General features: G+C 35.8%; 1 protein-coding gene and 1 long non-coding RNA gene across 5 annotated transcripts; one reads left to right on the top strand and one right to left on the bottom strand.

The window, feature by feature from the left end:
- Positions 1–2,197: 2,197 nt before the first annotated feature.
- On the bottom strand, positions 2,198–14,184 carry LOC118816613. 3 transcript variants are annotated; one of them, XR_005007886.1, is made up of 6 exons: positions 13,928–14,184; positions 12,891–13,151; positions 11,067–11,095; positions 6,505–6,637; positions 2,714–2,748; positions 2,198–2,450 (listed from the first exon to the last, which is right to left on the bottom strand). It is a non-coding gene; the product is annotated as an uncharacterized LOC118816613 (long non-coding RNA). The 3 variants fall into 3 exon arrangements; XR_005007884.1 differs by lacking the exon at positions 11,067–11,095 and having other exon boundaries at positions 13,928–14,177; XR_005007885.1 differs by lacking the exons at positions 11,067–11,095; positions 13,928–14,184 and adding an exon at positions 13,809–13,921.
- Positions 5,152–10,765, top strand: LOC118816609 (SLAM family member 9-like). Of its 2 annotated transcripts, XM_036583096.1 has the most exons (6): positions 5,154–5,555; positions 6,515–6,853; positions 7,661–7,945; positions 8,193–8,315; positions 8,424–8,494; positions 10,462–10,765. In XM_036583096.1, the coding sequence occupies exons 1-6, from the start codon at positions 5,507–5,509 to the stop codon at positions 10,528–10,530; spliced, it is 936 nt and encodes a 311-aa protein (XP_036438989.1). In that variant the 5' UTR covers positions 5,154–5,506; the 3' UTR covers positions 10,531–10,765. The 2 variants fall into 2 exon arrangements, with proteins under 2 accessions (XP_036438988.1, XP_036438989.1); XM_036583095.1 differs by having other exon boundaries at positions 5,152–5,555; positions 8,193–8,494.
- Positions 14,185–14,568: the final 384 nt, after the last annotated feature.

Below are 14,568 nucleotides of genomic sequence, written 5' to 3'. Positions count from 1 at the left end.
GGCTCCAGCACCCCACCGCGACCCAGAAGGATAAGCGGTTTAGATGATGGATGGATGGATGGATATATGTACATTTTTCCTTAGTCATTCATTCAGCCCCTTGACACAGGTAAACCTCTTAACCCAAGCACTTATCTTCATATTATGCCATATTATATATGTTTTTTTTTTTGTTTTGTTTTTTTTTTTGAGTAAAACAGCATGGAAAACCTGAAGTTCCAAGTGAGCAAAAAGAAGAGAAAATAAAAAGAAAGAATGTTCATAGTAATAAAGCTCATGCACTGGTGAAATTAAAGAAATAAAGGTTGGTCTCTGTCTTTTTCACAGTACTGTATGAGCTCATATTACTGTAAAATGCCTCCAAACATTCAGTAACTTCACACATCACAGGTGAAAGGGAAGTGGTGGGGATCTGTGGGTAACGTGTGAATACATTAAGAGGAAGTGTGAAAGGAAGCAGACACACTGTCAGTTCAGCTTCATCTTTAATGATATTTTGAGGTTGATGAAGTTTTTGTGGTGAGTCCAAAGTAAAGAACTGAACAGAAGACATGAATATACATTACCTTTTAACGTCTATCAGAGTTTATGCATGTTTAACTTGAGAAGAATGACATGACTACAGCAGCATCTATGAGCAACAATATTAAAAATCATAAACTTGGCGACATAAAGACTAATGAGTACTAACAGGACAGCAGTAGGTGAGAGGAAACAAACAGGAATCATGTCATTTTAAAGTATCAGGAGATGTGTGTGAGGAGTTCGTAAGTTCACATATTTATGAAAATGTATGGTTGTGTGGTGAAGTCCACTGAGGTGTGACCAGGCCAGCCCAGCAGGCCTATAATAAACAGGGTGGGGGTGGATAATGAGGGATACACTACACAGTGTGAGCAGAGGATAATCTTTCCCCAGACACTTCTTCTCATAACAAACCAGTGTTGAGTAACCCATGACAGCTGGAGATGCAGCTAATAATTCACAGAGAAAGAACTTTAAACTATTATGTACTGTAATGTGCAAATATATAAATTAATTTATTAAATTTTCAGTCTGAACAGCCACTAAGTTCAAAGTTTTTTCAGCCACTAAAAAGACAAAACAAAAGCAGCTACAATCACTTTAAGATTTATGACTTTGTCTCAACTGCATTTAGACCCTCAGTGGCTTTGCATGCACAGTCAGTGCAGCTCTGAAACTCATAATGGAGTCTGTGGGTTTCTGTATCTGGGGCAGGACAGTGATCTGTACAGTGTGTGCTTTGTTCAGTAGTACAGTTGCGTGTCTGTTTCTGTTTGTGTGTAAATGTTCTTTATAGATTCTCTGCTTCTTTACAGTTTCAGTAAACTACAAACTGTCCTCAGTATTTCACACCACTTTTAATTAATCTGCTATTCAGTTACTGTGTAGTGGAACCATAACAAACTTCCCACAGTTCAGTTTGCTGTTAATATAACCGCTTGAACTTCAGTTTAACTGTTTTATTTATATATAAACACCTGCTTATCTGTGCTTTTGCATTAAGTTACTGTAAAGCGAAAGAACAGATACATAAAACAGCTCACAGCTTATATTTCATTCACTAACAAAAGGCAGTTATTTGATGAGGGGCGTCTGGTGTGCAAACACCTCAATTATGCATAATATTCATAAACATTTTGGAACATCAGAATTGCAAACCCACTGAAGTCTCCATAGTGCTGTAATGTAAACACTGTACTGTATGTAATACTCTGTCTTGTTTGATGAGTCAGTGACATGAAACAAAATGTATGAAATAGGCAAAAGAACAAATAACAGGAATATTCTGAGAGAAAGAGAGAGGGGTGAGAAATTAGTAGAGGACAACAGGAACATATCTGCTGATCTCAAAGAAATCTCAGAAAGTTATTGATCTGTTGTAGTTTATGAAGGCTCTTCACTGCTCACTTACTCACGTGATGAGAGTTCAGTGTGTGTTGATGAGAACTGAAAGAGATACTGTTTTCAGTCAGTCACACAGGAAGTGGTACTTACAATATAGAGAGAGAGAGAGAGAGAGAGAGAGAATTGCAGTCTGCTGCCACGACACATAGAAGGAGATTTCAAGACAACATTAAGCTATAATGTGGTTTATTCTGACTTACTCTTTCAAAATGAAGCAGCAATAAATAAACTCTGAGATCTTTAGTTGAAGTCTGGTCATCATAAGCATTACAGAGCGTCCATAAGATGAACAAATATTCTAAGGAAGGTCTTGGAACATAAAGAAAAAATCTTTCATCTTTATAAAAACATTTTTTATTTCAATTATTGTTCGAACACTTACATTTATCAAAGAGTGGTGTGGTTTAATACATGTATGGGTGTGGTTTAACACATGTAGGGGTGCTACTAAACAGTAAAATAAATAAAGAAGTATTAAAATATTTTCCCCTGAGTTTAAGTAAATGGAACTGATGACTGACCTGCAAATAAACAAAGAGCCCGTGGTTAATAACATCATGTGTTATATTTCAATCATTTAAAGTGCAACCAAATAGAATATACATCTTGTTTTAGAACTGTTCATTCAAAAATAATACATATACGATAACACAAGTATTGTATTCTATTTATATATTTCACTTTTAGGAGAGTCCAGACTAGTTTCACTTTCAAAATGATTTTTAGGGATTTCCATATAGAACACATATAAAAACACAGCATCTATATGGATATAATCACTCACCTGTTCCTTTCATATGGCAGACTGCTGAACTCACTCTGTGGAAAGAACAACAGACACTGAATAACTGATGATGGATGAATAAACAAACCACACACTGTTCATGTTCCGTTATGGTTCTCAGAGCAGCAGCTTATTAGATCACAGAAGCATGTGATAATGTATTGATCTGTGGGTGATGGTAAATGGAGGGAGGACGCATTAAACCCCCCAAAAACTCTTCACTAAAATTCACCAGAGCTGCTCTTGTATACAGTATATTTTCAGGGCTTTGCATATTTTCTTCTTCTTGTTCAGTGACAGGTGTTTTCCAGGTGTCACATGATAAAACTGTCATGAGTCACTGATAATGACTTCAGATTTGAATGACCCACAACTGCCAGTTTGTGCCTCTCATTGTTTCTTCCTCTCTCTCTCTCTCTCTCTCTCTCTCTCTCTCTGTTTCACACACACACACACACACACACGTCACACTCCCAAACTAATATGCAAAACCATTTCTTAAACACGCTACAATACTTTACTCTGGAACAGCACCTTTCAGACTCATAGCATTGAGTTGTCTTCTCACAGTGGAAGGATGGACAGATAAACCTGTGGATTTTTTCAGATCTAAAGCAGCTTTATTTTCTCCTCTCTCTTCAAGATGAAAGTGCTGTGCATCTGATGTTATCAGTTTTGGTGGTCTACCAAGTCTTACCCAGTGGTTGAGACCCATTTTCTATACATGTTTTATAATTTTTTTTTTTTTAACTCCAGTTTTGGAGACTACTGTATATTCATTCATTTTTATTTAACTTTCTCCTTATTATAAAAGTCGATTATACTGTATCTAATCTCCTCCTGAAAAATGAATAAATTGTACTTAGTGGCTGTTTTGACTGGAAATTAAATAAATGAGAGGTGATCTTTGTACAGTGTTTTATGTCTGTGGTTGGTGCACTCTAGTCACAGTGGCAGCAGTTATCAGCCCCCCAGATTCACACATTAAAACGGAAGTGGTGGGTTTCAGCTTAAAATGAGGCCTCAGTGTATCTCAAACTTTTACACTAGGACAATAAAGGTGACATCCTTGAGAAAACACCTAGAGATTATTTTCCACGGCCCCTGAATGTATTAGTTGTGATTAATAAGGGGGAACATTTTACAGGTCCAACTTTTTCAGTGTACATTGGAAAATACAGTTTGTGACAGTGTGGGGAAAAAAAGAAGTAACAGTTAAATGAAGATTCTCCTTTATTCAGAGCTTTCAGTGTATTCAGGCAGTGCTTTCAGCATGAAACATAATCACTGCCTCAGTCTGGATGAACTCATGCTGAAAACAACCTCCTAATTGTACTTTAAAACTGCAGCCATAGATACAAAATACGGAGCAGCTGTCTCAGTCACAGTTATTCATGATAAAGTTTCTGGCTTATAAATACAGTGTGCATACAGTGTGTTGGGCTAAAATATCAAAATGATTGTTTCCTGTTGTTTTTTTATTTGTGAATGATATTTTAATAATTGCATTTCTTTATGCTTGTATGTAGTTTTACTGTTTTTCTCCTACTGTTTTATTTGTGTATGCTCTTTTATCACCTGTGTTGTAAACTGCTCTTGAGTCTGTCAAAGGTGCTCTGCAAAGAAAACTATTATTATTATTATTATTATTATTATTATTATTATTATTAAGTCAGCAACAATGTGGATGTAAATCTTTGGGTGTTTACGAGATTGAATATGGTTGTGCATAACACTCCTACTACTAAACACTAGCACATGGAGGCACAAAGTGACAATTTACCTTTGCAGATAAGAGATAAACACAAATAAAGGTTGATTGATTGATTGATTGATTGATTGATTGAACTGTTCATGACGCAATGCATGATGGACACGTCCAGCCTTGTCCAGCCCAGCGTGAGCACATCAGCTCTGTGTTTGTCTTTTGTTTTCTATAAAGCTGAGATGAAGAATCATGATGGAGTTAAAGAGTTATTAATGAAGCTGATTGATTAAAATCTTCACTATATTAACTCAAGTGCTGCTGATGGAATTTAATAAATCCTCCTGTAGCTCTACTTTCCTGCAGAATTTAGTTCCAACCTGTATCTAAAATGCTGCCTCTTCCTTTCATAACACTAATGCATCTGATCCAGCCAATCTAGTACTTCTGAAGAGATGGAGGTGTGGCAGGATGTAGTTGGAACTAGAAGCTGCAGGAAGGTAGATCTACAGGATCAGGGTTAGTAATCACTAATCTAACTTCATTCTTTTAACCGGGATGTCAATAACTTTATTTGTGTTTATTCTAATGTAATATAGTGTTTTTACCAGCTAAAACACAACTTACTGACAAGACAGAGAGTTACAAACAATGTAAACAATACACACACATGCAGTGCATTCAGAGTGTTTACTATGTACACAATGCATTCAGAGAAACAAATTCATTTTTCCAGGAGATCATTTATAACCTTTCACTGTAATCTAGCTGTACTGTCAGTGCTTTCAGTATAAAAAGAGGCAGCTAAGGGTTAACCTATATTTTATACATAGTTTTTTATAATCATTTAAAAGACTCATCTCAGCTGATATTGTTATGATTTTAGTTTGTAAGATGGTGAAACAGCCAGTTTAAATTCAGGACAGCTTTTCACGCAATGCATGATGGGCATGCCCAGCCTAGCCCAGCCCAGTACGAGCACATGAGCTCCGTGTGTTTCTTTTGTTTTCTATGAAGCTGAGAAGAAAACTGACGATGGAGTTGAGGGGTTAGTTGATGAAGCTCGTTAATTAGAATGGCTGGTTAAGATGTTCTCAGAATACAGGATTCATCCAGCTCTGCTTCACCTGCTTTACTGTAAGTCTGTTTTCCTCAAACTATTCCAGGAAAATAAGGAGCTCTGAACTTACAGTGCGGTCAGTCCGGACTGAACACTGATAGAGATCGTCTTTACTGTTACTGCTCTGTGTTTAATAGAAAACAGTGTCACTGTGAGTGTTGATGTGTTTTTATACAGTAGAGCAGAACTGAAAGTAGGTGCATCTGTATTAGATGATCTGTCAATGTGAAATACAGTCATATCAGTGATTAGATCTGTATATGAAGTGTGTTGAATGTAGCTTTAACATTAAAGCAGTAGTGAGATCAGTGGGGCTGTTCAGGGTGATGGAGGGATGAAAGAACAGCAGGATCAGGTAGATGAGAGCTAAAATAATTGCAGTTACTGACTCTGAGTCAGTTTAAGTCTTTATAGCAGGTTTACTGGCTTTGATTTCAGCTCTGTTACAGTGTCTATCTTCTGAGAGGAATTCTCAAAAACCACAAGAGGAACTTCTGGATCATAAAATTCAGACTGTATTTCATACTCATCTGCTATGAAGAGTATACAGTATAATTTAAATAAAGTTTGATGGGACAAAATTATTAAGTGCATGTAGTCAATACAAAGAAAACTGAATATGATGAAGTGCTAGATAACCTACATTTTACACATTTTTAATATTGATTAGTGTTTGCCTCAGGGGCTCATTGTGGGCATTTGTTCTTAATGTTTGATTATTACCAGTAAAGTAAATGGTTTCTAGTTTTGATAAGGAAACTGTAGAACAGTCAGTGTTCTTCCTTCATAGTAGACACACAGCTGTTCCTGTACTAAATGTGAATCAGATTAAATGAGAGTGTTGCAGAAAAGATCTGATGTCCAAGTTCAGTCACTTTTTAAACCATCTGAGATAGTGGATTCAGAAATGAACTGATATTGAATATCTTCTGTGTGTGAGTGTATAGACTAATATTATTTACTTACACTGTTTCAGGTCTGCTGTGCTCAGCTGGAGAAGAGGTTGTCAGACTGCAGGAGCTGGAGGGAAACACTGTAACCATCCATACTGGATTAACTGGAGTTCAGAGTGATGCTCACATACTGTGGTTTTATAGATCTGAAAGTGTAGAAATAAGGATAGTGAACAGTCAGATTATTAGAGGAGAGATTATTACAGACTATTACAGTGAGAAATTCAGAGACAGACTGCAGCTGAACAGAAACAGTGGATCTTTAATCATCACAAACATGAGCAGAGAAGATTCTGGAGTTTATAAATTAAATATCATTACTGGAATATCCTCAGTCTGGAGTTTCAGTGTTGATGTCTATGGTGAGTAAATATTACCCATTAAAGTGTCTGTTTGTGGGTCTGCACTTCAGTTTCTCTCTCATCATTATGTAACTTACATACTTGTTTTGTACTAGTTTCCCAAATTTCATAGCAGAGCTGCACAATATTTTGTTGCTTAATCCTTATTGTGACATCAGCCTTAATAACACAGATAATGTGCCACATAATGAACCTGAGAGTTCCTGTAGAATAAAGGAGACAGATAATTAACAGAACTGAGCTCAGACTGCAGATCAACAGTAAATAATAAGAGTAGCTGCTACCCTGGAACAGGATAATCTGTGTACCAGTTGTTCACACTGACACTGTTCACACTGAACTAGTGTTGGAGATTTTTGCTGTACTGTTGGACTGATGAACAGACTAGATTTAATGTGATAAAAAGGTGCTAATTTTTATACTTATATTGATTGACTAGTTTGCAAAAAATACAAACACAATACAAAACACTTTGTTGTGAAGGATGTGATCACAAACGAGATCATCAGTCAGTGTGTACTGAATAGAGATACAGCACATGGCTCAGACGTGCTGTTTATGAACTACAGTAGATATCAGACATGCTGAAACCTGCCTGAGGTTGGCAAACTGCAGCTGCAGCTTAAGATCAGACACTGAATCTTTTCTATAGTAGCCAAACAGGACAAACAAATACATTTCAGTTCACACTATCATAGTGATACTGTTAATAGTAATTTGACATATTTGTATTGTTAGTTGTAGTTTTGTGTATGACTTCAATAATCATCTCTTATCTGTTTTGTTACTTAATTTTGTATTTCACAGCTCCAGTATCAAAACCAATCATAAGAAATCAAGCTGAAAAGCGCTCAGTGAGTCTCAGAGAGTCGTGTTCTCCTCTGTGCTCTGTGGAGAATGGGAAGGATGTGAATTTGTCCTGGTATGAAGAGAAAGAGAGAATCTCCAGCATCAGTAGCTCAGATTGCAGTGAATGTCTCTCTCTGCCTCTGAATATAACCAACCCAAACTCTACTTACACCTGTGTAGCTGCTAATCCAGTCAGCAATCAGACAACCCAGCTGAACATTACAAATATCTGCTATAAAGCAGGTACGTTACCATCATCATTCATTTTGTATCTTGTTTGTTGCTAATTAAAAGGTGAATATTCTAGTCAGAGTTGGTTACACTAAGAAAATGTCATTAGTTTGTTTGTTGCTATAATGAAGCAGATTCACCTGCTAATTACTGAGATTTAACGCAAACGACATGTTTGTCTTTGCTATTTTGTGAAGTTAGCATTAATATCTTGTTTAATTATTGGGCCGGTTTACTGCAGCAATTTTTTTCTTAACAGTCTCAGGTCAGAATGTTAAGAGAGATCAATCCAGTTCGCTGGCTGCTGTTCTGATACCTGTTCTGATTGTTGCTCTATCAATATTATTTTTGTGGTTCTGGAAAAAGAAGAAAAAGCAACAAGGCAAGAAATACATCTTCTCGATTTGCTACATCAATATTAGTGTTTTTGTAAGTGATGCAGTTTTTGCCACATTTATACAAAACACTCTTCTGCCTTTTTACTCTCTAGATTCTCAAGATGCTGAGCTGAATTACACTGAAGTGAAAACCACAACTCGAAATTCAAGGGAAAGTCATGAGGTAATTTAGTTATATGTATTAATATGATAGTTAATACTTATTTTGAAGTTCTTGCACACACTTTATGAGGACGAGGATATTCGTCTTCCATCTATTACACTGCAGACCTGAACATTAACATCTTCGGCTGGAATAGAACAGCAGCAGAATGTTATTAGCTCTCTTTAAGTTGTTTGGTCATGTTGAAAGGATCTCACTGTGTTAATCTGTATGTAACTCAGAGTGTTAGTATGTGGATACAAGTGTTAGTATAATTTGTTTTATTTTTTCTATATACTATGTTAATATAGTAAAATATCTCTAACTTGGACTCACCTCATGAAAGCACTTTAGACTTTTCAGACATGACCTATTACAATATTTGACAAATACACTGTATTCATTCTTTTACACAGAACTGTGTATTTTTAAATGCTGATTCTGATGGATACAGTAGGTTCTTTCTGAAGCTAATACAGAGCAAATTCAGAGCTTCAGTGGGTTCAGTATAAAGACATTATTTTGTCTGTAATTAAACAGAGTTCTGGTTGTGTACTCAGGCTGCTCGTATGGGGGAGGACAGCCATTTCAAATACAAGCCGCGCATTTTGTTTAACTAATCAAACGGCCAGAAAGCCATGATAATGATCTAGACTGTAAAATGCAGACTGACTGGTTTAACTGACTTGTTGAGACTCGTGAAATGTAAACAACTTCATCATATTTACACTCCAACTCTGCACTCTCTTATGCTTTCATTATTATTAACGAATGTATATGGACCACAGTGTAATTTACTATTACATATAGGTAGTTTTGCTTGTTTAAGGGTGAGTACTAGCAGAGAGAGCATCACAATACATTGTCATGATATGCAGTACATATGAGTACATTTCATTTTCTGGGGTTTGTAAACAAGTTGGAATGTACAAAAGCAGCAGTGCTACATTTTAAAATGAAAAACTGAGTGTAAGATGTAAAAAAATAACAAATTCAGAAGGAACAGAAGGGAAGATCAAATATTTAGTTAATAAGTAAATAAAGTGAAATAATGTCATAACGGACAGTGCACAGCTACCGTACACTGGTTGTTTTTTACTGGCTCTCTCCAATCGGTCTACATCAGTTGCTCAATGTTTAAAAGCTGACGATGCGCAAGAGATTCTCAGAAAAAGTGTATTATGATGTTATTAATCACAGGAGTGTTTAACAATAAGTTTTCCTCCATAGAAATAGAGCTAGGGTCTCAAGATCCTGACTGAATAGTGAGACTGCAGCACTAGGGACTTTCCAAGATCGTATGTCCTCCTGTCTGTTCTAATCTGAATTCTCATGCGTCTGTGCTTCTGTCTATAGGACCTACTCTTTGAAACTAATTACACACACGTTGAATTCACGGTATGTTTCATTACTGATCTGATAAAACGCATAGTTTTCACCCAGAAGCCACATTTTAAGGGTTAAAGCAAAGTCAAAGACACAAAAGCAAACTGAAAGGATTGTACAGTCCAAAAATCTGAGGCCTCTAGTGAAAATGCTTTTATTTTGTGTTCGTTTCTAATTGAATACAAAACAGTTAATTGTAATTATATTATTAGCATAGAAATGTTAGTGAAAAGTAGAATATTTGATATTTAAATGACACTGTGCACTCAAGCTGCATGAACTCCACAAGTTTGTGCAAAAGCCCCTAATCTGTAGATCAAATCCAGCTGAGAGTCGCCTGAACACGAGCTTCAGTGGAAGAGAGAAGACTTAAAATTAATCTGACCTTTTTTACAAAGACCCAAACATGGTCACTGTAAGTCATGAAATGGAGCAGAATCTCATATTTCTTCTTCATTTTGATTTTCTTTGTTTAATTGTTTTTTTTATTCTAAAACTTTTTGTTTTTTATTTCCCAGATGTTCAACACATGTACAACTCCACTGTACATTTTATCAGTATTAACAGAGCTTTTACTAAAAAGGTTCTGCTGTGTTTTACAGATAAACAGAGCTGGAATGACAGAAGAAGACCAGAGTGACTCAGTGGATTATTCAGAGATCAGACATTAACTGTATTTTATCAGCTGTATATCCTTTTTTAATAATGTTTTACATTCTTTGCAGATGGCTGCCTTGTTTTGATCAGTATTGAACAAACCTGTTGTTTAAAACTGGTCACAAGCGTTTACTGTGTGAGCACTCACTCAGTCCATTTCTGTATTTATGCTGTGTTTATTGTTTATGCTATGAATTTTGTAAAAAGCTTTCATTCTGAACTGGTATTAAATGATATTCCAGTATTTTATATCTTTGTACATGGTTTTACTTACTGATTCATTTTTAAATAGGTGTTACAGTCTGTTGATTTTGGTGACTCCTGTCTGAAGTTGCATGATCAGTTTAATTGTGGTTTTATTGTAACACCTGGTGTGTCTCACCAAGCAGGATCTCCAGCTAACGTTAATCTTAGTTCAATCTAAACCTGGATTTTCCCGGATGATCTACCAAGCAGTGATTTTTTTTTTTACTATGCGGCATCACCATGGCAACGTAATCTGCATATCCAACCTTTGTATCAGGTTTATTTAATGAAAAAAATGTCCTACCTTTACTGACACATATACCGCGAGAGGACCTAGAAGAAAAAAAAAAACAAACAAAAGGAAAGGAAAACATTTTGTTGTTATTCCACTTAATAAGCTGACACCACTGTGAATTTAGGTTTTTCCTAGGTTTTTGTTTTTATCATGGCAAAAACATGTCTGATAAACGACTAAGCCACAGCCTTTGAGTAGATGTCTGCACACATTTAAGTGATTTAGACCTGCAATGTTGAAGTTAGCAAGGGAAGAAATTGGGTCACCAAGAGCTACTGACAACCACCAACAACAGAGCAGCTTCAGGTTTCAGTCTAACGCTCGACCTCTCAATTTTCAATGTGCGTTCAGAGTATTTAGCGCTCTGTATCTTCAGTAAACATCTACAGAGTCAAAGCTTAAATGCATCAGTGCCTATTTCATGCTGCAGAAATAGTCTAATGTCAAACAGATTTTAAAGTTGTTCTTCTATTACCACCAAAAATATAACATTAAAATAGGCTTAATAAACCTTTGGTTACTTGAGCACTCAAACTTTCTCTGAACATACAGCCAGTAAGATCAGCTTGTTTTGTTTGTGATGTTTTACTGGTTTAATTCCTATTGTGTTTGTTGTCTGCTGAGCTACTCAGCAAATCAGTCTTATCAGTTTTAGACCTTCAAAACAACAACATCGCCCTCTGCTGTTCATTCTATACTTTCCAAGAATTACCAACCAAAATAGGTGCAGGAGCCGATCAGCAGCTTTAGAGAGCATTTAGGAAGTAAACAGTAATAACACTGAATGCTGCACAATGAAACACAAGCTTTCACATGTTATTCAGTCTTTATTAACTCTGTGCTCTGATCACATCAACATAAATGTCTGTAATTTGGCTTTGTTTCTGAGACAGCATGTAGTACACATGATAATCTTGAGATAATTAGAAACTCTTTATGCTTTATACACTCAAAAATTAGAACTATTTGAACAACTAAACTACAATTTAGTCTTTTCTGTTAAAGGGTGTCCTGTTTTAGAACTTTAACTGCTTTTTTTAGTCTGTTTAACTGAAAAATATGAAAAATGAAAGGGATAAGCAAACTTTTTATAAGCACATAAACAGAAAGATTTGTGTTTTATCATTATCTTTTTTATTTCATTATAACTTAAATTACACTAGACATATATTACAAAACACAATACAGCCCACAAAGACAAACAAGCAATAACATGACTATTCATAACATGATTATGAATAGAAAAATAAATTATTATTTTTATATAAATACATAAAAAATATTAATAATTAATAAATAGCCAATCATCTCAGAAACTGTTCATAAAAAACTGACTGACTAAAAACACTGGATAATTTTCTAATTTGAACACAGTCTGCAGTGTTTTCTTTATTCTCCAAACTGAGTTCTAGAATATCTGGAGTTACACCAACAATTTCATCTACTTTTTAAATCAGTTTATTTAACCTGTTTCTGTCTTTCCTCCAACAGAGCACAGTATTAAAGACAACAGTCACTAAAATACACTGATAAACAACAAATAATACATCAAACAACCTTCACTTACTGATAAAATAATCTTCAGTAATGAAGTCAGTTTTACTTTTCCAGCTCAGTTTTCTTTCCTAAAGGACACCAACTGGAGTTACTTCCTGCTTTTTTATCATTTTAACTGTAATCTGAAATGCCATTTTAAAGTGAAACTGTAATCTATAGTACAATAATACTGTAAATAAATCAGTATAAATGTATATAATCTCAGTAAAATGATAAACTGCTCATTCTTTAATCTCTAATCTTCAGTCTTTAATCTGAGTGAATGTGTTGTCCTACCGCTCTTCATCGAGCTCCTCTCAGATCCGTCACACTTCAGTTTAGACAACAAGAGCAGCCTGTCAGCCACATCCATCAGACAGTGTCCAGTTCTTTAGTGGAAGAAGGAATTGCAGGCATTTCCCACAGCAGTTTGTCAGCAATCTTTTCATTCTTTATGAACTGAAACTATGTTCAGTACAGCAGATCAGCTCTGAGCTCCAACCGATGACTGTCTGCGCTTCTTCGAAATGGCGACAGAAACGTACAGCATGTCTCCTCCTACATGGTGACGTAGGATCACAACGTCACTCACAATATAATAAACCTTCGTCTAATCTCTTACACTCCGAAACTTCTGTTTCTACAGTGACCTGAAAGTCCATTTTCAGTTAGAACACAGTTTAAACCATCACTCTTTAAAAAGTCTTACAAATTTATTTTATATAAATATATAATCTGAACAAATAATAATCTGCTTATTCTTTTGAATAACCTACCAGGTCACTCAGCAAGGACACCTGTTAGCCTGTTAGCCAAACCTGTCAAACGATGACCAGACTGATTTGTCAGCATTTCTGAGCTGTTTGTCAGCATTTCTTCATACTTTCATCTACTGAGCTTATCTGCAATACAGCAGATCAGCCCTCTGCTCAAAACAATACGTGCTCTCTGACTACAGAATGGAGATTGAGTTTATGCCTCCTCCTCCATGGTGACAGAGCATAAAGCCATCAGTCTAAAAATACACCTTCATTTATTTGTGCTCTCTTACAGCAAATTCAGGATCAAAGTATGAGAATCTGTTTCTACAGTAATGTCATTTTCAGGTAGAGCTCACAATGCAATACAGAGGTTTATTCATTAAAAATGCCTGTAGCTGCATCTGACATACATCAAATAAACCTCATATCATAGGTCAAAATCAACTGGACTCACATTAATTATTATAGATGGTCTCAGTCACTAATGGCTGAGCAGTTCTGTGCATGTCCACATTTATCTCTGTGTTCCTCTCGCTGATGTATTAGTAAAGTAGAAAATTCAGTGTCACTGACCTCTTTACTGAGCGTGTATATCAGTCTGGTCAGAAGTTTGGTCTGGAGTTCAGGAACATTTGCTTCAGTTTTGCTTGTCAAATGATGTTCATACTGTTTGCTCTGTAGCCTCTTCAACAAGGAAGCAAAGCAATGATGACTTCCCCACCTATATTTGCATTAGACACACATAAATAGAGGATGAGAGGCTGAATTCACCAAAGCTTTCCTATGACAAACTTTAAACAGTTGCTAAGTTGTGTGAGTTGCGCCAAGCTGTGTAAATCTGTGTAGCTTCCATACAAAACCCAGACATTCCAATTTAAAAAACTGGCAACATAATTAAACTGCAAAGTCCTTTACAAGGATTTTTTTTGTTTGTTTGTTTTAGTTTGTTCTCAGTAGTGTCAGACCAGATAATGTTTAATATCCCAGTTTAAATTCATAATTGCTGTCATTCAGCAACTGAAATGTGCAGTAGAACAAAAGGTTTTGTCGCTCACCTTGAGATAAATATAGCTAATAGTAATTATGTAAGACAAGAGGCTTTAAGATACAGTAAGTAATTACAAGTAATTGAGGTAAAACAATCAGGGTCCTTTCTGTGTATAGTTTCTGTGCATGTGTCTGTGTGGGTTTAGTCTGGGTGCTCCAGTTTCCTC

This window comes from Colossoma macropomum, unplaced genomic scaffold, assembly GCF_904425465.1.
Source record: "Colossoma macropomum unplaced genomic scaffold, Colossoma_macropomum, whole genome shotgun sequence".
Taxonomy (NCBI): domain Eukaryota; kingdom Metazoa; phylum Chordata; class Actinopteri; order Characiformes; family Serrasalmidae; genus Colossoma; species Colossoma macropomum.
This window is presented reverse-complemented; position numbering and strand designations above follow the sequence as displayed.

Coding starts and splice junctions, on each gene's coding strand:
- LOC118816609 (XM_036583095.1), top strand. CDS start 5,507: ATGTTCTCAGAATACAGGATTCATCCAGCTCTGCTTCACCTGCTTTAC. Junction 5,556..6,514: donor TCTGCTTCACCTGCTTTACT/GTAAGTCTGTTT, acceptor ACACTGTTTCAG/GTCTGCTGTGCTCAGCTGGA. Junction 7,946..8,192: donor AAATATCTGCTATAAAGCAG/GTACGTTACCAT, acceptor TTTTCTTAACAG/TCTCAGGTCAGAATGTTAAG.